The sequence below is a fragment of the Vanacampus margaritifer genome, chromosome 13, assembly GCF_051991255.1.
Source record: "Vanacampus margaritifer isolate UIUO_Vmar chromosome 13, RoL_Vmar_1.0, whole genome shotgun sequence".
NCBI lineage: Eukaryota > Metazoa > Chordata > Actinopteri > Syngnathiformes > Syngnathidae > Vanacampus > Vanacampus margaritifer.
In genome coordinates, this window is record NC_135444.1 from 22154658 (window position 1) to 22178278 (window position 23621).

Here is a 23621-nt window from a genome sequence, read left to right on the forward strand (position 1 = left end):
TTGACCATTTTGCTGCTTAAGTAGTTTTGATTTGTTGTTTAATTTACCACTGGTCAGCTGGTTGCTTCATTTATTTGTTGTTTAAATTATTAAGTTAGTTAACAGGATTACAAAGACAAAAACTAGACGCAGAGATTCTGTTTTAATCGCCATTTGTTAGCTAAAAGGGCTTTCATCTTTATTAAATGTCTGTGACGTCCTTTCGACCGGGACTGCCGTCATTAAAATGTCATTAGGAGCAGCTGTCGCTTACATATGTAATGACTGTCCCGGTCGCTGACGGACTGCCGGCTAAACAAGCGCTTCATAACCATCGAGAAGCTTGCGAACGGAAGAACCCGGCACTGGCGGCGGCCACTCGTCATTCTTAGTCGCGGTCCATCAAAAGGTAGCGAGGAAGCCGCAGGGGTCAAGCGGGTCGCGAAGTCTGTCAGATCTCAGCTGTCGAGGGCTCCGAGGGGGTCTTCCTACCAATCAGTACCTTCTCTCTGAGCAGCTGTGACACAGGCAAAGGCGAGCAGCTCTGACCTGGGGCCATACTTCCTTCCATGGAAGTGGAAAGCCGGCGAGGAAGAAAAACCAAATCATTTTGTTTGATTCCGTTCTTTCTATGACTGCTTAGTCAGCTCATAATTGTGTTTATTGCAGCACTCATGGCTCTAAGACCTTTGAAAAAGTTTGGGAAGAAAAAAAAAAGTCTTTCTTTTTTTTTTTTTTTTTGCCCGAATTTTAATTTACACAAAGACGATGTCTGAACTTGTACAGATGTGAGCACTTTTGCCACCTCCGTTCATGTGTGATGGCTTGCTGTGGCTGGACATGGAATCGTGACCTGGTTGCCATGGCAACTAGCTCCTAGGCTTTGTGTTCAGCGCGCACATGGGAGGGAGTCCAAGTCCCAAGTCAGGTCGGAGTACTTGGTTGAGAGAAGTACTCTAATCTACAGCATCCATTAAGTAGTGGTTCCATTCACATTCCCATTATTTGGATAATCATCAAAGTCTGAAGTTTTGGAATTCAGGTGCATCGTCTGCTTTTTTTTTTTTTTTTTTAAGGTAAAATGATGAAAATGAAGAAGAGCCTACACCGCTTTCACACACAAAAAAAAAAAGCTGCATTTGTAAGAGTCAATACCAGCAGCCTTACTTGAAGTACAAGTTAATCGCCACATGTGATTCTCCGGCACAAATCCCGCCCGCTCTGCCAAATATGTGGCGACAGGCTCGCAAATGAGGCGACAAAAGCCTTTCGAGCTGCTTTGCTTCCATTTCTTGCGTTGATTCTTTGTGACGCGGGCTTTCGAATGAGTCGATGGAGACATATGCAGGACATTAACATGCAAGCAGACCTTCGGGCGCAGAATGGCGGCGGCCAGATCGGATTTGTCACATTCCGGGCTGAATTTTGCTTACGAGTGCCCCCCGACTTAAGAGTAGCGCGGCATTTGCAGACGAAAGGTGCGTACCTGAAGAACTCCATGAAGGAGAAGCCGTAGCCGTGTTGCTCTGCGATGCCAGCGCAGACCACATTGGCTGACGCGCCGATCAATGTGCCATTTCCTTCACACGCACACACACAAGTATCAGCATTGTATATCAATGACCAAGTATTCTAACTAGCCTACTACTAATAATAATACTGAAGCACCACATATTAACTAGCAACTTAGCTTAGCTCGTTTGCTAATGAGTTAGTTACCAGGATTGTACAAAAATAACCAAATTAGTTTTGGGCACTGCTAGTTCGTTAGTTAGTTGGTTAGAATAATATACATAGTTAGTACAATATACATAGTTAGTGAAATATACATAGTACAATATACAGTTAGTTAGTTAGTACAATATACAGTTAGTTAGTTAAGTAGCTAGTTAGTTAGTTGGTACAACATACAGTTAGTTAGTGGTAAGTAACTAGCTCTACAGCTAGTTGTTTAGTAAGTTGGTAGGTGGTAACTAACTAGTTAGATAGGTAGTTATTTAGTTAGTAAGTAGTATGCAACCTGCTAGTTAGTTAGTTAGTACAATATACAGTTAGTTAGTTAAGTAGCTAGTTAGTTAGTTGGTACAACATACAGTTAGTTAGTGGTAAGTAACTAGCTCTACAGCTAGTTGTTTAGTAAGTTGGTAGGTGGTAACTAACTAGTTAGATAGGTAGTTATTTAGTTAGTAAGTAGTATGCAACCTGCTAGTTACTTAGTTAGTACAATATACAGTTAGTTAGTTAAGTAGCTAGTTAGTTAGTTGGTACAACATACAGTTAGTTAGTGGTAAGTAACTAGCTCTACAGCTAGTTGTTTAGTAAGTTGGTAGGTGGTAACTAACTAGTTAGATAGGTAGTTATTTAGTTAGTAAGTAGTATGCAACCTGCTAGTTAGTTACTTAGTTGGTAAGAAGTATATAACTAAGTATATAAGAAAAATATAAGAAATATATAAATATGCAAGTATATCACTAAGTAACCTACTAGGTTAGTTAGTTAAATGGTTGGTTGTAGTAGGTAACTAGCTAGCTGGTTGGTTGCTAAGCAGTTGACAAAACTGACTTTGAAAACAAGAGGTTATGTTTTCGTCACCATTTGTTAGTTTGTTGGTTGGTTACCAGGACAATGTGAAAAGTTAGTTGTTTAGTTGACTTTCACACGGGTGAGACTCACCACCAAGACAGGCTCCCATGGCCAAGGCAAAGATGAGAGGTTTCACTGGCAGGTTCACGTCTGCATCCTGACTCAAGTTGATAAGGACTGGAATCTGAAAGAGAAAGAGATGTGAATTATTTTCACTTCGAATAGTACAGGGAAAAAAAGCATGATTTTTAACGTAGCATGTGACAGAACATTCCACATGCTCGTATGCAACGTTTCTGACTTGACGCGCATTCCTCACCATGGTGGCGGTGAAGGGGATGTTGTCGATGAGAGAAGACGCCAGGGCCGAGACCCACATCACCAAGATGATGGCGATGGCCATGCGCTGGTCCTCCGGCACCGCCTGGAATTCAACCCACAACATTATTGCTGCTCTTTATTTACGCCATCTTTAAGTCACCTCGTCATTCGTGGAGGTTCCAAAAAATTCAGGAGCAATATTTTGACAAAGGAAGGTAGGAAGTGTAGACCTCTCTTTTCAAATGCTCACATAAAATGAAATGAAAATCTACTCAAATACTTCAAGTATTTGTATTTTGTGCCTCCCCAAGACGAATAATGCTCAGTTCTGCTCCATCAAGCTGCTAAACAACACGAATGAGATCTCTGCCTTGCACCTGTCGCACGCTTGCATGCAGATGTGTTTTTTTTTTTTTTTTTTTCTTTCACAGGAAGTCAGACGGAAAGAGCGCCACGCCGCCTGTCACTAGCGATTATCCGCGCTCCGGGGGTCCTCCAGCGTATACCAGCCGACACGTACGTTACGGCGGCGAATCTCATGCACGCTCGCTCGCCAGACATTCGACGCGAGGCCAGGTGGAAACGCGCTGGTGGAATTTTGCACGGAACGAAATGTATGAACGCTGTCGTAATGACGCGGGCGCTCAGGTGGCGAAAGTACTCGCGCTCAATACTTGAGTAGAAGTATTTGTATTTGGAAAATCCGTTGACTTACTTTGATGAGCGAGGCCGTCTGCTCGCCGACGTAATCGATGAGCTGCAGCTGAGCCAAAGCCTGCGACATCAACAACACATGCTAGAAATGAAATTGTGATCACTGGATGTAAAGTAGATCTGAGAGATGTTCGGACTTTTTTTTTTGTAATCTCAATTTGGTTCTTTCTTTCAGGTAACCTCGTCAACGCTTACCGGTTTCCAACTTTCAAAAGAGAAGATGATGACAGAACCTCAAGTTGTGGATTAAAGTGTCATTACAGTATAACTCATCAAAATGGAAATCATCAAAATGATCCAGAAGAAGTCATTCATCATTGTTATAAAAAATGACCAAGTTATAAGGTATACTGTAGGTAAGGTTTTAACATTTTTTTAAAACCTTACTCCCGCAAAATAACAAAAAATGGAGTTAGCCCACTATAGTGACTCTCAGTGGCTCAAATCATGCAAGAACTTAATAGTCATTTTAAAGTCAATTTTGAATGAATTAAAAAAAAAAAATAATAATAATAATAAATCTGCACCTTCATCAAGACGAAGAGGGCAGCGAAGAAGAGCAACGTGGCCCACTCCACGCGGTGCAGGATCATCTCAAAATCCTGAATGTCAGCCAGGACCAAAAGCCACAACGCGCCCAAGATGGCGATCCAACCTGAGCGGGAGACAACATATACAAAAATCATTGGAATGTATGTATCGAATTGCTATGGGAAGTTTTTTAATAGGTTTTAGGTGAACTGATGAATACACACACACACACACATAATCACCCACATACAAAAAAAAAAAGAAGAAAAAAAAAGGAGAGCAATGATTTTTTTTTTCTCTTTTATTCGATTTGACATCATCATTGCTCTCCTTTTTTAAAAAAACAAACAAACAAATCAATTAAAAAAAATTAATATTTTTTTTTTTTAAATATATATACATATACACACATATATATATATATATATATTTTTTTTTTCGTATGTGGGTGAGTATGTGTATGTGCGTGTGTGTGTGCGTGCGTGCGTGCGAGCGTGTGTGTATTCATCAGTTCACCTAAAAGCCCATTAAAAAAAATCCCATACTAATAATATAATATAATAATAAATTGCCAGATGCAGAAACATCAATGTAAGTTATCACGATGTAGTGGCTCTCGCTAACAGGCAGAATTAAGTATCCGGAATTAGGTTAAAAAATTCGATATACGTAGACCATGTTTCTATCAATTTTGATATTTGGTTTTTATTTGAGGCAGATATTTTTTCCATTAAAATGTGATTTATTATTTAAGGAGAGCAATGATGATGACATGTCAATGAACAATACTGAGCTCTCCAGGAAAAAAAAATAAAAATAAAATTGGGAATGTACAAAAACAGGCTAATATAAATAACTAGCAAAATTCCCGTGGAAATTTTGAATGGGACTGCTGACTCTTGCAAGGTGGAAAGACGCATGCATGTAGGACTTGTACTAATATAAGTAGTGCTTGTAGTTGTAGTAATTTTAATAGTAGTCAAATGGCCAAGATGGCCGCCGACAAAAAGAAAAAAAACAAGGACGCGAGTTCATCATCGTCCCTCCCCCCCGTGGAGGTCGAGGACGTGCGCAACTCCAGCAACTCTCGCCGGTAATGAAAAAGCTTTCAGCGGCCACCGAAAAGAGCGGAATGAAATCTCAACCGTGTTGAATTAATACGCTTTTAACGAGGCGGAGCTTTCGAAAGCGGGTGTAATTGAAACCAATGTCGCGTTTGCACCCGGGACGGCGCTGTTGGGGGGGTCACGCTCGTCCAACAAATGTCACGGCCGGGCGGGCCTGGAATTAACTCTGCGTGCATCAGGACAATCAGCAGCCGGCGTCCGCATTGCTGCGCTTTATCGTTGATCCGTCTCAGATATCGCGACAGTAAAGTGGTGGGAAGATTTGCCACTCACTCGAGAAATAACTCATTCACAACTTACTAACTCGGTGTATGTACACAATTTAGTCAGCAGTTTTAGCTCACCGAGATCCAGATGTATGCTGGGAACGAAGGAGTTGACAAAGAACATGAAGATGACCACGGCCAGCACCGACACGCACTTCACCAAGAGCACCTTGTCGGTGATTCTGTGCTGCGGGAACGAAACCAAAAGAACAGTCAAGCACGTGCAATGGGGGGGGGGGGGGCAATGAGGGGGGGCTCAACTTTCAAACACTTCATTACAGAGATAACATCCGCTGAGGTCAAGCGTTCAGAAGTAAAAAAAAAAAAAAACCTTCTTTTGAAGCTCTTGAATATTCTGCTCCCAATTCTTGTCCTCTTGGGAAATTTCTCTGTCAAAACACATTTCATGACATGTTCAAATTCATGCTAATCATATTGTTTGAAGACAACGACATTGTTCATTGAGGCCGTTTCACCAATCAACATCAATTGGGTGGACACAGAAAAGTCTCAAGGTCCATATCCCTGAAATCACACAGGAAGTCGGCCATTTTGGTTTGAAGCAGCAATTTCTAAAAAAGCTAAAAAATAAATAAATTCATCAAATCAAATCAAATTGTCCTTAACTCTTTGACTGCCAGACGTTTTCAGAAAAGGGATGCCGTGGGTGCCAGCCGATTTAAGCATTTTTGACTGATCTTTCAAGGTCCACAGAAAATGTTGTGTTTGGACTATGGAAACACACATACTACCAAATGAAAGATTGGACTCTCATCTTTCATCAGAAAAAAAAGTTTGTTTCTACCTTATTCCATTTTTCAGTAATCAACAATAGAAAATGGTTAGTTTCACCTCTTTTTTGAAAAAAACGTCTTTTAACGTCTTTGGCACTCATCCATAGGATTTTACTAAACGTTGTTTAACGTTTTTGGCAGTCAAAGAGTTAATACCAATTTCACCAATTAATACGAAATTCGGCAGACTAACATAAAGCAGGAAAAAGTCTCAAGATTTGATGCCTAAAATCACATTTAAGTCGGCCATTTTGGTTTGAAGCAGCAATTTCTAAAAAAGCTAAAAATAAATAAATAAATTCATCAAATCAAATTGTCCTTAATACCAATTTCACCAATTAATACGAAATTCGGCAGACTAACATAAAGCAGGAAAAAGTCTCAAGATTTGATGCCTAAAATCACATTTAAGTCGGCCATTTTGGTTTGGTTTGGTTTACTCATGAGCAACAACTGGAAAGCTAAAAAACCAATAAATTCATCAAATCAAATTGTCCTTGATACCAATTTCACCAATTCATACGAAATTCGGCAGACTAACATAACGCGGAAAAAAGTCTCAAGGACCGACGCCTAAAAGTGAACATAAAGTCGGCCATTTTGTTTTGAAGTCGCTATTTCTTACGCACTCGCCAGTAGCAGCCATCGGGAAGCGAAATGAAACCGATTTCACCAATCAACATGAAATTGGGCTCTCGTGTTGATCCGAACAGCACGGACGACAAAGTCTCAAGGACCGATGCCTAAAATTGAACAGGAAGTCGGCCATTTTTGTTTAAAGCAGCCATTTTGGCAGACTTCAAAGATCTCGTTGCTCAAGTTTTGCCGACTGGGGCCGAATGTGGGCGTCGTCCAAATGAGCATTTTGACGATTTCGCCGCGGTTCTTTTTACCTCTGGAATGTTTTCATCATCTTGCGCAGCAGACTTTCCAGGTTGAGGACTTTCTGCATCAGGAGGCATTTGACGGCCGTCTCCTCGCGGCTGGCGGGGTTGATGCGTTGCGCCGTCTGCCGCCACACCAGAATCTCGTGTTTGAGCTCTGCGGCAGATTGCAAATGAAACACGCTGGTGGTGATCGCGTCTTTGATGATGACGTTTCCCGTCAATAAGCGCTGAGCCTCGCACGGCGACTAATGCGGCGAGGCCACCGAATCTGGCAGAGGTGCGAAGTTCTGTGCTGGCCGACACTTGATGGTCATTTATGCGAATATTCTTGACGTGGGTCGAAATGGACTCGGAACATGGCGATGTCAAATGAAGAGTGAGTAAGCAGGAGCTATTCTGGTCAGCAAATCCAAAGAACGGGCCGCAGCTTCCTTCAATGGGCTCGCTTTGACAGCGTGGCGCCAAACGATCCCCCATCTTGTGCTTCTGTTTTTAATGATGCCCTGCTGGGCCTCCTCTTCTTGGAACCGCATGTCATCGAGTGTAAACGTTTGTGTCTGTGTGCGATGCGCATGTCGCCGGTTAATGGACCACACGCAGTAAAAGCTCTGCTATTCAAGCCGGTGTTATTTGATCAACACACTTCATTGTGGGGGAAACCGTCCAGAACATCCAAGTCAAATCTTTAACTCATTCACTGCCATTGACGGCTATTGACGTCCAAAATTCATTTGAACTATTTCTATTAGTTTACATTTTTTTTCCCCCACTTTTGTTAACAAGAGTATGAAAACCTAGAATCTTTTTATCGTACATTTAGAACAGATATAAAATGTAGGGTCAATCGTGAGTTAACTATTGAAGTCGTGCGATTAATTACAATTAAAAATGTTATTCGCCTGACGCGATTAAAGAAAAAAAAATTAGGAGCATCATTAAAAAAAAAATGATCGAAATTAATTGCATGACTTCATGAGGTAACTCATTGACCTCCCCTTAAAAACAAAAAAGATATAAATAAATAAATCAAATGAACCTGCAGCCATTAAAGCATTAAAGAGGATTTGACATTTCAAAATCTTCAGCAAAACAAGGCTGAGCTTGACATACTTCCTGTTTTCACATTTCTTCTTTCACATTCATCCAGTGGTAAACACAATAGTGTGGTGCCATCTAATGGCCAACTGTGGCATCACACGAAAAAATCATCAGGAAGGCAGAAAAAAAATCGATAGAAAGTGTGAAAAAAAAAAAAAAAACCCTCTTCAGTACATCAACTCACCCACTATTTCGATGGACTCTTTGTTGTAGAGCTTCTTGTTCCAGTAGAGCATTCGCAGGAAGGGGAAGGAGGTGAGCAGGACCAGACAGATTCCCAGGAACATGTAGCCCGTGAAGTTGGCAAAGTCGATGCCCTGCGAGAGGAGACGCGCACCGTAAACACGCAATTGCAATTGGCAGAGTATTTTTTGGGGCAGAAAAATATATACTAGGGCCAAATGATTTGTTTTTTTTTTTTTTATGATTGTTTTTTTCTACACATTGACAATTTGACGTTGCAACATAAGATATCAACATTAAAAAAAAAAAAAAGTCACATTTTTCTCTCTGTTAATTGCGAGGATAGAAAGCAGCCGCATTTGGCTTGCATCTGCCGGCCGATTTCAGGCGTTTCCAGACGTTGCACTTGAAACTCCTCTTGGAGGAACGAATGTTTTAAGTTTTCAAGAAAGACTACGGATGGAACATGGAACAAAAAAGCGAATGTTAAAACAGTCGTTATGGGCAATTTCCAGCAATGAAACTTTTAACGGGCCCTCCTGGAAGAACAAACCGTTCGGCTGTCAATTGGAGCCGCTAAGAAAGACAGACGACGGCTGACACGATTTCATAAAGCATTTGAGCAATGAATGCGAGCGGACCATTGCATGATTTTCTTTTCTTTTCATCGGAACCATCCATTTTTGAGCTATTACCCGTAATGAAATGTTCAAAGTCTTTTCCTGGAGGAACAAGACGTTCTGCACTAAATTTGAATTCCGCACCACGGGAGACTTCTAAATCGTGAACATTTTCATTTTAATTACGAAGGTTCGCGCGGCTATTGGCATTTTGAAGCTACGGTCCGCCGGCGCTGTATTTGTGTTTGAAGCATCAGCAGGCCTGGCATCGCCGCCTCCTCGTCCCCGAGCGGCTTCCCGCTGACATCTGCGCTCGACATTTTGGCCTTTGGCGTGCGCGCCGGCCGTGCGCGCTCTGTTGATTCCGGCGAATGGGGCTCCCGCCGTCGAGTTTGTCTTGGCGCCGCTCACAGAAAAAGCAGTTGGCGGGGGGACGGCGGGGGGGGGGGGGGGGGGGGAGACGCCGCTCTGGTCGTGGCTGCACTCTGATAAGGACGGCTTGTGTGTGCACGCACGGTTTGCTCGCCTGTTTGTTTGCTGGCGTGTCACGGAGGGGGGATATTTTCGGACGCAATCCAGAGATAGACACGGCGGCCGAGCTGTGCGGCGCGCGTTGTTGTTCAGACCGCGTCCGGGTGTCCTTGCATTCTGTACCGCAATGTATACAAAACCTGCACTCACCAACTGCTTTGGTCAGTTTGTTGCAGTTGCGGGAAGTTGAAGTTGCCAGAGTCTTTTTTTTTTTTACCCAGATAGTGTCGCCACCCGTGTCTGTGTGACACGGCGAGGACAAAGAAAGCCAGCGTGGGTGCGTTCCTACTTGTCTTCGCAGGTCTTGATTGGACACGATGATGACGTTTGGCGGGTCGCCCACGGCTGTGGCCGCGCCGCCGATGTTGGTGAAGATGACTTCGGCGATGAGCACGTGTCTGGGGTCCAGGTTGAGCACCTCGCACAATCTGCGGCGGAAGGCACAGAGGAAGAAAATAGTCGCGGTCGTACCTTGATAGCTCGCTAGCCCGTCACATTAGTTTGACCCGTGATGCAAAATCGTAACTGTAAAATCAAATCATAATCATATTAGCTGTTTATCATTTACGCCTGTTTAAAGTAGAAGTCAAAAAAAATATATTCTCGACAATAATATGTTCTATGCAGTCTAAATACGATATTCTGGTTAATATTGTCTTAAAGGAATACGAGCTAAGCAGCTAAATCCAACAACCAATCACAACTCAGCTTCAGAAAACAGGTGAGCTGTGATTGGTCCTGAGCAACTGTGATGTCATCGTCAGTCGGCAGCAAGTGGCAAAATGGCCGCCCCCCGAGATGGATAAAAACGGATGGATTTTGCCGCATGACTCATATTCCACTAGCGTTCATTTTGTCCGCCATTTTTAAATGTAGCCTCAGTTTTAGTCCAGTTTCAATCGCGCTTGTTAGTTTTTATCAGTTAGTCAACCTCATCCCCTTTTTATTTAGTCAGCTATAAATCTAGTATTTTAGTCTTTATATTAGTCCATGAAAACATAATTTTATTAGTTATTTTATTAGTCTAGTTTTAGTCAACAAAGACTGTGAACGTTTTAGTCAGGACAATCATATATATATATATATATATATATGTATATATTATTTTTGTCAGCAGATAATGTTGAACATTTCGGCTCTAAAACTATTTCACATAAAATTTTCTCTCATCTTTTTGATGAAAAACAACTTGACACACAATTACCGTATATCAACACATGCTATGAGCTAGTAAGTTAGCTAGCATTAGTTAGCGGTCGGATTAACACATTATTGCCGTTGCATTAATGTTACGTTATAACTATAATTAGCTTTTTATTATTATTATTATCATTTTACTTTTTACCGTCTTTCCCATGTGTTTGTTGCACTCACTAGCTGCAGATTTGAAAGGGGGCGTGTCACATGACCGTGTCACATGACAGATCGCAGAGACAAGATTTTACTCAATCATATCGTTTTCGTCTTGTTTTTTGTTCATGAACTAAAATGTCTATTAATTTTAGTCCAGTTTTTATTAAGTGAAGTACATTTTCGTCTCGCCTTCATTAGTCGACGAAAACGCATACTGATTTCGTCCCAGTTATTGTTTATTAATGAGGGTTTTAGTATATTCTAGTTTTAGTACGGTGAAAAATGTGTTGACGAAATTATTTTTGTTTCGTTTCCGTTGACGAAATGAACACTATATTCCGCAAATGTAATATTAATCAGAATGTCATGTTAAGACTAGTGAGGCGGTAACCACGGCAACACTGTAAAGGAATTTGCCCAAATTAGACGGGGCGACTTTAATCGCCAAGCTTTATTTATTTATTTATTTATTTTGCCTACGCCATCAAAAGTGGGCGTCAAAGTTCGACAGCAACGGCGGCACCTGATGGTGACGGGGGTGAAGAGCATCATGGTGGTGACGTTGTCCAGGAAGGCAGAGAGGATGGCGGCGATGAGGCACAGGATGATGATCATGGGCCACACGCGGCCTTTGGAGAGGCGGTAGGCCTGCGCGCCCCCGAGGACGGAAGGAAAGTGACAGGAAATGCTGAGTCAGCGTCGGTCGGCGGGTGCAGATGTGACGCTGACCGCCGTCAGCGTGACGCAAATACTCAATTACAGCTTTAAGCCAAAAGTGGGAGTTGGCGCACGGATGGCGGCAAATGGTTGGAAAATTTATAGAGAGTTCCTGGTAAATATTCAGAAAAGGTTAAAGCTTTCTAAAGCTAAGCCATATATTTTGTATTAAAAAAAAAAAGATTAAAAATGGAACAAAAAGTGGTTGCACAGGTTAGTCATGTACTTTCTTCCATCGAGTGGAAGATCATTTCATTGTCACTATACATCACTGGCATAGATAGTTGAACAAAAATGCAACATAGTATGTGATTTTTTTTTTTTTATGTTTCATTAAATCCATTAACTTCCTTTTGTCACGTAAAGTATACTTTATTTTTAAAAATGTTGCTATTGATTTGTCTCATCATTTTTTTTTTAATTATACACTGGGAACCAAAACAACCACCAAATATGTAATAATAATAATAATATCTAAATATAAAATCTCATTTTTTGATATTAGCCTATATATAAATTATTTTCTCATCTACTTTTACATTAAATTTATTCTGTATATATATATTTTTTTGTCATATATACTGTACAATGTATAAGATTTTTCTCCTACATTTTTAATTTCTTATTTATTTTTTGACATTATACATAAAATATTATCTCTATATTTTCACATTATATGACTACGTACTCTAATTTTGCTGTAACATTAGATTTTTTTTTTCTCATTAAGTTATTTAATTATGTTTATTTTGACATTATATAGGCTTACTTTTTTTTCCCTCCTCAATCTTCATTTTTCGTGCAGCAGGCAAACCAAATCTATGATGACGATAATTGTTGAGCTGCCGCGAGAGTCTCTTCCATCTCCCGCAACACGTTTAACATTCATCAGCCTTGATTATTATCCCCGCCTTGGCCCAGAGGACACATTTTGCATATTCGGGATTACCGGCAAGAGTTCCTGGAGTCGCGCACGTCCTTGACCTCCACGGGGGAGAGAGACGATGATGACGATGATGATGAAGGCGCGCTGGCTCGGGGGGGCGGGGCCACCAATTCAATTTACACTCGTGAAAATCAAGCCCAGCAAACTAAAAGCTTCAGCCCACAAAAAAGCCCTCGCACCTTTTACATCCCCGTGTGAAATTTTCGATCTCAAGTGGGACGAGGTCGCGGCGACCTTTCACCTTTTAACCAACTCATCCGCGGACATTCCCCAGAATAGGAAGTCACACGGCAGGAGTGGGGGGGGAAACGGCGAGGCGCGCTCATCTCTGTAGCGATGACCTACTTTCCCGACGCTAAACTCGGCAAATGTCACCCATGCGGGGCCATTCAAATGTCAAGCGTGTGAAGAATCGCCGATAGGTCGACATCAATCTCGCGCCATCGCTTTGGATTGGAGTGCAAGAGGCACCAAAACGCACCTTGACAGCGCAGTAGTCGAAGAAACCCGTCTCGGAGAAGATGGCCACCAGCACCATCTGGAAGAAAAGGAAAGAACAGCTTTGATTTGGTTGCATCAAGTTCTCTTTTATTGTGATAATTATCACACAACTCATAACATTTTTTAGGTAATTTTGTTTGACTTGCCACGCATGATATTTATCAGTATTTGTAGTAAAAGTATTAGTAGTAGACATTTTTATTTTATTTTATTTTATTTTTTTATGTTTTTTGTCAAACAAAAAAGCAACAAAAATAATTTTTGTGTTGTTCTGAGTCCCTCTCAGTCCCACGGTGCTCCACAGGGTTCAGTTTTGGAGCCCCTGCTGTTTACCTCTTTTCATCGTATTCACTGCCCCAGGATTCCAACATAAAAAAAACGTGCTATTTTCTTTCACTGCGAGATGGATGACAGTCAGATTTATGTCCTGCTTAGCAAAAAAAAAAAAAGGAGACTTTTTGTCCCGTCATCAACGGAGCAGACGTTTACTGGCAGCGCGCTGAGCCATCGTCATGTCATGAGTGTAATTGTAGCATCACAAAACCGAGCGGGTCGTTTTCGAATGGAACGAGGATGGAGACGTCGTCTCACCATGCCAAAAAGCAGAGCCAGAGTCTCGTAGTCGATCCATTCCACCACCTGGACCAAACTAGGACGCTGCGGGAGGGAAACAAACAACAACTACAAAGTGCAACTTCGGTAGAAAATTGAGGTGAAAAAGTGTAGATTGCGACGTAGACATTTTCCACCGAAATGTGGAAGGAGATAGAAAAAAAATGTGGAAAGGAGTTGATTGCGGTGACTTGAAGACGTGGACTTACGTCACCGATGATGGCCAAAGCCGACAAAGCGGCCAAAGATCCCAACATGGCTGCCAGGGTTCGATGGACGATCTGGAAAAACATTGCCGAGTCAAATCCAGAAAAAAAAAATAGATATATTATTTGCTACACTACCACAAATGATTTTACAACTTTAACAGCTAGTTTTACTGCTACTACAACTAGTTTGACATATTTTACTACAAGAAGTACTACAACTTATTTGACTACAATTACAATAAATTATTTTACTACGAATAGAATTTGCACTACTTTTACAACTACTACCTTCCTTGATTATAACTAATCTCATGACTTCTACTATTTTACGTCTATTAGTAGTTTACTTCTAGTAGAACTACAACGACACTATTCATTTTACCATCACTAATTACTACTTTTTTTACTTTTAATACTATTGCTTTTATTTATAACTACTATTTCTTACTAAAAGACTACAAATAATAATTGTACAACTCCTGCAACTACTATTTCGACTACCTCTAATTTTACTGTTACTACTTATTTCATAACTAGTAGCATACTACTAGTACTATTGAGTACTTTAAAACAATTACCACTTATCATTTTATTACTCGTACATTACTTCTACTATAATTACTTCCACTACTAATCCTTTTATTACTCTAGTGTAATAATTACTTACTACTAACTTTACAACAACTAGTAATTATTTGACTACTTGTACAGTTACTACTAGTTTCAGTAGTACTCCTTCTGCTGCTACTACCACAACTACTTCTTGCACTGCTCCTATAACAACTATTACTACTTACTTTACAACAACTCCTAATTATTTTACTAATTGTATAGTACAGTAACCACTACTTTACTTATTTTAACTCATTCACTGCCATTGACGGCTATAGACGTCCAAAATTCATTTGAACTATTTTTTATCAGTTTAACATTTTCCCCACTTTTATTAACAAGAGTATGAAAACCTAGGGAAAAAAAAATTGTACATTTAGAACAGATCTGAAATGTGTGATTCCCTTCGGACGGTCGCACCTCAAAGATGATGAGGACGTAAACGCCGGTCAGGATGACGCCGGCGATGGCCACCTGCGTCTCCACGTTGACGTAGAGCGACTGGTGGGTGATGGACAGCGGCACCACTTCGTCGTCCGCCATGAAGGCCTGCACGCTGATCGTGATGGGGTCGCTACGTCGACAAGGGAAGGGACGGAAAAAGGAGGACATTCGAGCTGGTGTGGTACTTTGGTTTGAAAATTTTGAGAAAAACAGAATCATCTGCATTGGCCAAGTGTGGAAAAAATAAACACAGAAGGAATTTGTCTCCTGTAGTGAGAGCGGCAAACAAAAGACGCGACACCCGTGTTCGGCAGAACGTGGTGTGTGACGAACCTGCTGAGCATTTCAAAGGTTTTGGTCAGCAGCATCTGGTCGCTCCGCTCGCTGTGCAGAGGAATCGTCCAGTTGTAAATCACCTGCAAAGAGTTTCAAGTGGAAGTCAAAAACATTTCTTGCCAGCAACTACACTAACGACATTTTACTTAATATTGTCATGTGACGTGCAAGCTAAGTTTGGGGGGGGTTCGATTTTTTTTGTGGCCGTTGCAGCGTATTTTCGTTGTTCATGGTTGCGTTTGGTATCAAATTTCCTCTCAAAAATATAAGACTAGTTTCATACTATTATGATTTTAATTGGGAATAGATACTATTTTTTCTCAACAATATAAGACTTTTTTTTTTTTTTAAATATTATGACTTAAAGTCTGAAATTATGCAACTTTTGTCAAGAATGTTATACCATTTAAGAATCGAAAATCATGGGTTTAATCTGTAAAATATTAAAAAATATATATATACTGTAAACAGACTTTATTTTAGCAATATGACTTTAATAAGGAAAAAATACTGTATAAAACACTTTTGTTGAAAATACACACATTTTTAGAGTTTATGTTTGTAATATTGACTTTAATGACAAAACTACTGAACTATAAAAAAAAAGTGCATCTTTTTTTCTGAATTTTTTTTTCTGTAATTTTCGGAACATTATGATTAGTCTGGAAAATATATAGAATTTTTCTCTTGAAAACATAACATTTTGTGGCCAAAAATTATTTTCACTATCTTTTCTCTAAAATACATTTTTATTATTTCTCAAAAATAGACCTTTAGTCTCACATTATTACGACTTCAATATCCCAAATACGTGTCTGTTTCCATGACCGGGTGCTGCTGTTTTGGTTCGCAACTGCCGCCCACCTGCTGCGCCCTCCTCCTCCTCTGGCCCGGCGGGTCGGTCTGCTCCACCTGGACCAGGACGTACTCCTGGTTGTCCAAATCCACCAGGCTGCCGCTGAAGGGGCCGCCCACCTGCAGCTTGAGGAGGGCGTTGTCCCGGAAGTCCGTCAGGTTCATCGCTGGCGGGCGGTCAAGGAGGAAACACCACCCAAACGGCAACTAATTTGGGTTTGTGGGGAATTTGCTGCGGATACAGAAGCTGTCGCTTGACGAGACGGCCAACATCCTCCAAGGGTTGTCCCGGTCGGGATACATGCTGAAGAAGAGCTGGAACAACAGCAAGGTTGAATTTGAAAAAAAAAAAGAATCAACAAATGTAAAAATTGTGACAGCAAGCAGTTATTCTGCGCTAGTTTCTCCCTCATTCGAAATAAAGTCATTATGAGACACTTACACTGCACAGAACAACAATAGTGAAGATGGTGGCCACTTTGGAGATGCGGAAGCAGAATCTGGAAACACAACAAAACATTTCACCAACTACCAAAAACACGATGACTAGCATCACATGCTATCTAAAGTAAACGCGGAGTCCTCACTTGAGACTTCTGGCGATCTTGAAAGTGAAAGTGTGGTGCTCCAGGGGGTCGTTCTTGTCCGAGGAGTTGGAGCGCAGCAGGGACAGATTGGTCACTTCGCTACCCAAGCGGTACCGCCGCTCCAGATCCATGGCGCTGCTGTCCCAAGGCTCGTCCCCGCCGCCGTAGAAACCGGGATTGTGCATGGTCATGTAGGCTAAACTGAAACGTGAGCGAGACCGGCTGGCTTTAGACGGACAAAGCGTCGAGAAAGACGTTGGCTTGTTTGGTTTTCGGGGTTCGAACAAGCTCACCTGTCATCTTGTGAGAACCTCAGCAGGGGCGACCGTTCGGAGATGCTGGCTGAATTTGTTTTGCCGCTGCGAATATTAACCACGTTAAAGTTGTGCCTGGAACAAAAACGCAAAAATGATCAACGAACTTTGACCCATTTTAGAGGCAAAAAAAAAAAGTGCTGTCATCTGGGAAACGTTTGGGTGAATTTCAAATTTGAGTTATGTCAGAGATTGTCCAAGACTTGGAATTCACCACAAAATGGCTGCTCCAACTGAAATGGCCGACTTATTGATCGATTTCAGTCATTGGTCCTTGAGACTTTTTACTATATTCGATATGAATGACGTGTTGACGCTAACTGTTGTCATGGGAGCCAAATTTTTAGAACTTTTAAGGAGGAGCAAATGAGATGATTCAAAACAAAATGGCTGACTTCCTGTTCAATTTTGGCCATGGTTTCTTCAGACTTTTTAGGACTTTTTTGTTATGATAGACCTGATCATCCAATGTCATGTCACTTGGTGAAACAGTTGTCAGGGGCGATACCACCCCCATTTTCTACTACAGGTCTACTGAGTGAGAATTTGCTGTTTCAAATCAAAATGGCCGAATTTCTGTTCATTTTCCGACATGGGTCTTTGAGAATTTATTAAATTATGATAGATGTGTCCGCCAAATTCTGTGGCGATTGGTGGAATGGTGCCAGGGACTGATTTTTCTTTCTAGAGTGAACTACTGAGAAAGAAACAGCTGATTCAAACCAAGATGGCCGACTTCCTGTTCCACTTCAAGCGGGAGTCCATGAGATTTTTTTTTTGGTGTATTCTATGATGATAAACATGTCCACCAAATCCTGTGTTGATCGATTAAACAGAGATCGGGCTTTAAAAAAAAAAAAAAAATTATTATTATTTTCATGCTGATAAAGGTTTTCTGGAGATCATTTCTGATGGGGTGACTTTTGGTTGTGTTGTGTTCAGGTGCCCTGAAATGCATTTAAAGAGAGTCTGGTTTTCTGGAGAAGCTTTAAAAAAGGCTCTTTGGTGAACTTTGACCGCGACTGTGCAGGTGTCACATCTGTGCGAGCAGACTGCCAGATGTGACCTTGCCCCGAGAAACATGACTCCATCATTAAGGCGGGTTGTTTTGTGTTATTTTTATCAAGCTGCTGCTGTTACATTCAGGGACCTTCGGGGAAGCGCAGCTGCGTCTCCACACAACAGAATTTGACCAAAATGTCGAGAAAATACGCCTCAAAAGTGGCGTAAAAAAATTACGAGTTGATCCGGTTTGACGTTAGCATACCTCACAATATCTCGGTTCAGTGAGTGTCGCAGGATTCATTTGAGTGTTTTTCTTTTTGGTAAAATGTCACATTATTAACCCCCCCCCCCTTACATATCACTTCATTGAGCACCAAAGAATTTACAAATGATTGAATTTTTTCTTAGATTTTTTGGGGGGCTACATTTTGTAACTTGACCAAAATTTCAAGTGAATATGTGATTAAAGATGTGGGGGGAAATCTGAATTTTAATTATCCTAGATATTATCTTACATATCCCTTCAGTGAGCGTCAAAGAGTTAACAAATTATTATTATTATTATTATTATTTTTTTTTTTTTCAGTTTTTCTGGAATTTGACCAACATTTTCTTGCGAATATGTCATTAAAGTTGTGGAAATTTTAGGGGGGAATTTTAATTATTATAGACGTTAGCTTACACATCACTTCAGTGCGCATCAAAGAATTAACAAATAAAAAAATATATAAAAGAAACAAAACAAATTATTATCTTGGAATTTGAGTGAAAAGGAAAGACTAAAGTTATAGGAAAAAATCTTTGGCCTAGAATCTTTTACCATCGTAGACGTTAGCATAGCTATCAAGTCAGCTAGCGTTGAAGGTTTAACTGACATCAAAATCCGATTTTCAACATCGCCTGTCCTGTTCTGGATGAACTGAACGTTTGTCTTTAATTTGGGGAATTTAACAAAATTTCGAGACAACACAGCTTTTCAAAACCGTTCTGCCGCCCAAAAATCTCCACCCCAAACGTTGACGTCTGAATTCTGTCCGTCCAAGCGGTCCTCACCCGTCTTCTTGCCGAACGGGCAGGAACGCCTCCGCGTGGATGACGCACTGTCCCGTCGTCAGACCCGTCGACTGTTGCTGCAGCTTCTGCGTCTCCCGCCGTTCCGAGATGTCCTGCAGCAGACGCAGCTCGCTGAAATTGCCGGCGGCCTGGTGGACCGGCGCCGAGGCCTGCGACATTTCCAGGTCCAGGTTGCTTTTGTTCTCCAGGTACATGTTGAGAACTGAGTAGATGCATTCAATCAATGGTCACTTTTCTTTGTTTTAGGCTTTTTTCCCCCCACTGCAGTTTCATAAAAATGTTGCTTTGTTGCCAAAGAAACTCAGGGCGCTAGTTAGCGAACCACCAGGCTTCACATTCCGTCTCCCTCTGTTGTTATTTTAAACTAACAACACCACCATTTTGAAGAAGAAAAAAAACAGCCCCAGAAGTCGGTTTAACTAATCCACATGAATTTTGGCAGGCCTGTCAATCAAGAGTAGACCCGCAAAAAAAAAAAAAGTCTCAAGACAGCATGCCAAAAACCCAACAGGAAGTTGACAACAGGCCACAAAAGTAACGTAGCCATTTTTCCAGCCATCACATGAGCGGCAAATACGAGGGGCAACAGTAAATCCAGCACATCAGCTGAGCGGGGCGGCAGGGGGTCAGTGGACCGGGTCGGCTCCTCCAGACTCAGGAATCCGACGGGATTATGGCTCACATGGGGGGGGGGGGCGAGTCACGCTCACGTGCCGTGTGATCACACGCCTCCCAATGGAGGAGGATTTCAGGCTGGCTGACTGGAGGTGCTGCAGATGCAGAACTGAATGCAATTCTTTGAAAATCCAGGGGTGTTTGTAGACACCCCCCCCTTCCCCCCCAGGAAAGGAAGGAGGGACCTTGGAGTCCCCCTAAAACTAAAAACAAGTTTCCAGTTGTGTTGTTGATATCTAACTTTATTAGTCCTCTCTTGGGCTAGGCTAGTTTTGGACCCCAAGCGGCAGTGTCAATGTTATTGACCAAAACTGCCAAAATTAAAAAAAAAATCATCTTGGGGCCCTCTGCAATTGCCTTGGTTGCAGTTGCCCCAGAAATCCATTATGAGGCCCCTTTCTAGAATTTCTCATTTTTCGTCTCTCTCTTATAGAACCCCAAAAACACATCAAAACGGCAAGTCTACGCGCACTAATTCATGTTACGCTAAAAAAAAAAAAACATCCCCTAATGCCAAAAGTGTCATATTGGATACATGAGTGCTTCACTTTGGTGAATATTGTTTTATTTTTTTATATATTTAGAATACCGTACATATATTAGATAGGTTTGCGTTTTACTACGTTTGTTTCCAAAAAGAGAATATTTAAACAATTGTATAGAAATTGAAATTCAAATATGCGATTGCTGTTTTTATGATACCATTTTAAAAGGATCGAGGTTTTACGAGGATAAACAAAGACCGGCTGATCACAACGCAATACGGAGCCTGAGGATGTTATGCTGCATTCGAGGAAGGTGGGAAATCATACTTTTCCGACTTCATACCAGGAAGTGTGCGCGGGAACGCCCTTTGAACTTGGCCAAGGCAGAGGGAAAAAAAAAAAGGAAACCGTCCGGTTTAAAGCTGACGTCACTCGACAAACGCTGTCAATGGCAGAACATCATTTACATTATATTTATTTATTATCAAACTAATTTAATACCTAAAAAATGAAGACTATGGATGAGGCTATACGGCGGGCTAAAATGCTAATGCTAAGTTGTCAAGAAAGGAAAGTTCAACTTCTCAATTTCCCAAAAATGACAACATGACAAAAAAATGTGACTAAAACATGATGTGCGCTACGTCACGTTTTGCTCGTCTGTAATAACTTTGCTCTGACCAACCAATCAAAGAACAGAAAACTGCTGATGTCATATTTCCACCAGCAAAGAAGATCGCCATTGACGAGCCGTCAGCCGCAAGGGTGTCAGTCCGCCCCTAAAGCCGAGTCGTTACGCGACGAGCTTCCATTTGACTGGCGCGTTTGTGTGGCGAGAATAGCCGGCAGTTTTGCTGCTGACGTTTTCACAGTCCGCGTAACGACCTTGTCCAATTCATGTGATGGGCCTCATCTCGGCGATGAATGAACACTTTTGTGGCCGCTTTCCCGCCCGCCGGCTGCACGAGCAAGACAAACTGCTTTTCTAACAATTTTACACTCTTTCTTCATTTGATTCACGCAAGATTGAAGATTATGTATTGTTTGGGTGAAATGTGACCAGCAGCAGTCAAAAAAAAAATACCCTAAATTTTTTTTATTTTGTCACTTTGCTATGGATGACATTTCCAAAAGTCATCAAAATGCATGAAAATGAAAATATTTTAAAATGTCAGGTTTGTACGTATATACTAAGGCTGTTCCTATTTAAATTTAACCTGTGTTAAAACGTTTAGACCAAGACTTTGGGCTAGATGCTTTGTTTGGCGGCAAATGGAGTCGGCGGTGTTCACAACCACAACAGCGCAAGCGACCCTTGGATAGCGAACCCTAGCAAATTACATTTCAACAACCAATGACGTTTTTTTTGCATTCTCTTTAGTAATGATATGGATAAGAGTTCATTGTTATTGTTTTGTGGCTCAATATGTTGTTGGAATTGTCCAACCTCCTTTTGGCGCCTCCCATTTTCGAGAATTTGGGGAATGTACCCAGCGACCTTTCCATTTGCGGGCCGGTCACATCAAAATGTCAACAAACAAGGAATAGGGATGGCCCCGCCTCCCATCCATTTCCCGTGCTCGATTGACCGAAATGTAGCCTGCTAATTAACAAACAGATGGACAAATGCAAAACTCGATGAATGTCCACCCTGTCATGCAAAACTCTCCGAATGTCCACCCTGTCATGCAAAACTCTCCGAATGTTCACCCTGTCATGCAAAACTCTCCGAATGTCCACCGTGTCATGCAAAACTCTCCGAATGTCCACCGTGTCATGCAAAAATCTCCGAATGTCCACCCTGTCATGCAAAACTCTACGAATGTCCACCCTGTCATGCAAAACTCTCCGAATGTCCACCCTGTCATGCAAAACTCTCCGAATGTTCAACCTGTCATGCAAAACTCTCCGAATGTCCACCGTGTCATGCAAAACTCTCCGAATGTCCACCGTGTCATGCAAAAATCTCAGAATGTCCACCCTGTCATGCAAAACTCTACGAATGTCCACCCTGTCATGCAAAACTCTCCGAATGTCCACCCTGTCATGCAAAACTCTCCGAATGTTCACCCTGTCATGCAAAACTCTCCGAATGTCCACCGTGTCATGCAAAAATCTCAGAATGTCCACCCTGTCATGCAAAACTCTCCGAATGTCCACCCTGTCATGCAAAACTCTCTGAATGTTCACCCTGTCATGCAAAACTCTACGAATGTCCACCGTGTCATGCAAAACTCTCCGAATGTCCACCCTGTCACGCAAAACTAGATGAATGTCCACCCTGTCACGCAAAACTAGATGAATGTCCATCCTGTCATGAGGTAACTTCTGATGTTTTCAGTGACATCACTTCTACCATTTTTTTGTCAATGAAGGCTGAAAAAATTGCTAGTCGCAGAATATTTTTTACACACATGTATGTCGGCAACCTTAACATGTCCACCCTGTCATAGTGAAAAATCAATTGAAAATGGCTTGCGCTCTTCGACAATGCAACAGTTGGACAAACATGACGTTTCTCCTGAAAAGTGATGATTTGGGAAATATCAGCTTGACGACAGCAATTTATAAATAATACAACAAGAAACAAGCATTTTTCTTGAGCTTGAAACTTTAAAACAAGCCAATTTCACCCACTTTGAACTTTTAAAAAGTGACCCACAGGTGAGGAGGTAAACGTGTACCTACATTGACGAAAGTTCTTCAGGATGATGATGAGGAGGAGGAGGATGACGGCCCCGCTTGGCGACCTCCTGCAGGGTCGCGACTGAAGAAGATGGACAAGGAAGGAAAGAAGGCTGGAGGTGTCGGCGTCTCCTCTCCCAGTAAAGGAGGCAGACGGTCCTCGGCGTCCTGGCGTACGAGAGATCGGCCAGCAGGAGAAGGGGGAAGAGGAGGAGGAGGAGGAAGAGGAGGAGGCCCAATCTTCCGATAGCGGCTTAACAGCAAGACTTTCCCCACTCTCCACCCCCTGCAGCCCTTTTTTTTTTTACTCGTAATCCTCACAACGCTCCTTCGCGACTGCATTTTTGCAACTCTCTCATTTTACTCTTGTTGCTATTTACAAACTTTTCGCCTCATAACTTGAGCAGAACGGAAGAAGGTGTAGAAATTGTTGGATTTGTTACTTGTGTTATATTTTAATATTTTGTTTCCATGAGTAAAAAAAAAAGTCACTGTTCATGTTTCTCAAAAATTTTTATATATATATTTTTTTTACACCTTTTTAATGTTAATGTTGCTTCCTTGTTTTATGAATGCA

General features: G+C 41.6%; 2 protein-coding genes across 8 annotated transcripts in view; one reads left to right on the forward strand and one right to left on the reverse strand.

The window, feature by feature from the left end:
• The window catches only part of gabrg3 (gamma-aminobutyric acid type A receptor subunit gamma3), a 22775-nt gene extending 18839 nt beyond the window's left edge, over window positions 1-3936 (forward strand). For 5 of the 6 annotated variants that reach the window (XM_077585114.1, XM_077585113.1, XM_077585119.1 and 2 more), the window contains one exon: window positions 3773-3936. In XM_077585114.1, the coding sequence (XP_077441240.1) occupies window positions 3773-3847 (75 nt within the window). In that variant the 3' untranslated portion in view covers window positions 3848-3936. Of the gene's footprint in view, window positions 1-3314; window positions 3400-3772 lie in introns of all 6 variants that reach the window. The other variant, XM_077585115.1, reaches the window with a different exon arrangement.
• oca2 (oculocutaneous albinism II) overlaps window positions 1-23217 on the reverse strand; it is a 26233-nt gene extending 3016 nt beyond the window's left edge. Inside the window, exons 1-23 of one of the 2 annotated variants that reach the window (XM_077585108.1) lie at window positions 23048-23217; window positions 19179-19401; window positions 17100-17195; window positions 16807-17007; window positions 16662-16719; window positions 16462-16534; window positions 16229-16386; window positions 15362-15444; window positions 15005-15158; window positions 13973-14044; window positions 13743-13808; window positions 13132-13188; window positions 11511-11635; window positions 9924-10062; window positions 8485-8617; window positions 7209-7356; window positions 5853-5910; window positions 5600-5708; window positions 4125-4252; window positions 3599-3658; window positions 2882-2986; window positions 2653-2746; window positions 1466-1559 (exon numbers count right to left, since the gene is read on the reverse strand). In XM_077585108.1, coding sequence (XP_077441234.1) covers window positions 1466-1559; window positions 2653-2746; window positions 2882-2986; window positions 3599-3658; window positions 4125-4252; window positions 5600-5708; window positions 5853-5910; window positions 7209-7356; window positions 8485-8617; window positions 9924-10062; window positions 11511-11635; window positions 13132-13188; window positions 13743-13808; window positions 13973-14044; window positions 15005-15158; window positions 15362-15444; window positions 16229-16386; window positions 16462-16534; window positions 16662-16719; window positions 16807-17007; window positions 17100-17195; window positions 19179-19393 — 2426 coding nt within the window. In that variant the 5' untranslated portion in view covers window positions 19394-19401; window positions 23048-23217. Of the gene's footprint in view, window positions 1-1465; window positions 1560-2652; window positions 2747-2881; window positions 2987-3598; window positions 3659-4124; window positions 4253-5599; window positions 5709-5852; window positions 5911-7208; window positions 7357-8484; window positions 8618-9923; window positions 10063-11510; window positions 11636-13131; window positions 13189-13742; window positions 13809-13972; window positions 14045-15004; window positions 15159-15361; window positions 15445-16228; window positions 16387-16461; window positions 16535-16661; window positions 16720-16806; window positions 17008-17099; window positions 17196-17334; window positions 17443-19178; window positions 19402-23047 lie in introns of those variants that run through there. The other variant, XM_077585109.1, reaches the window with a different exon arrangement.
• Window positions 23218-23621: the final 404 nt, after the last annotated feature.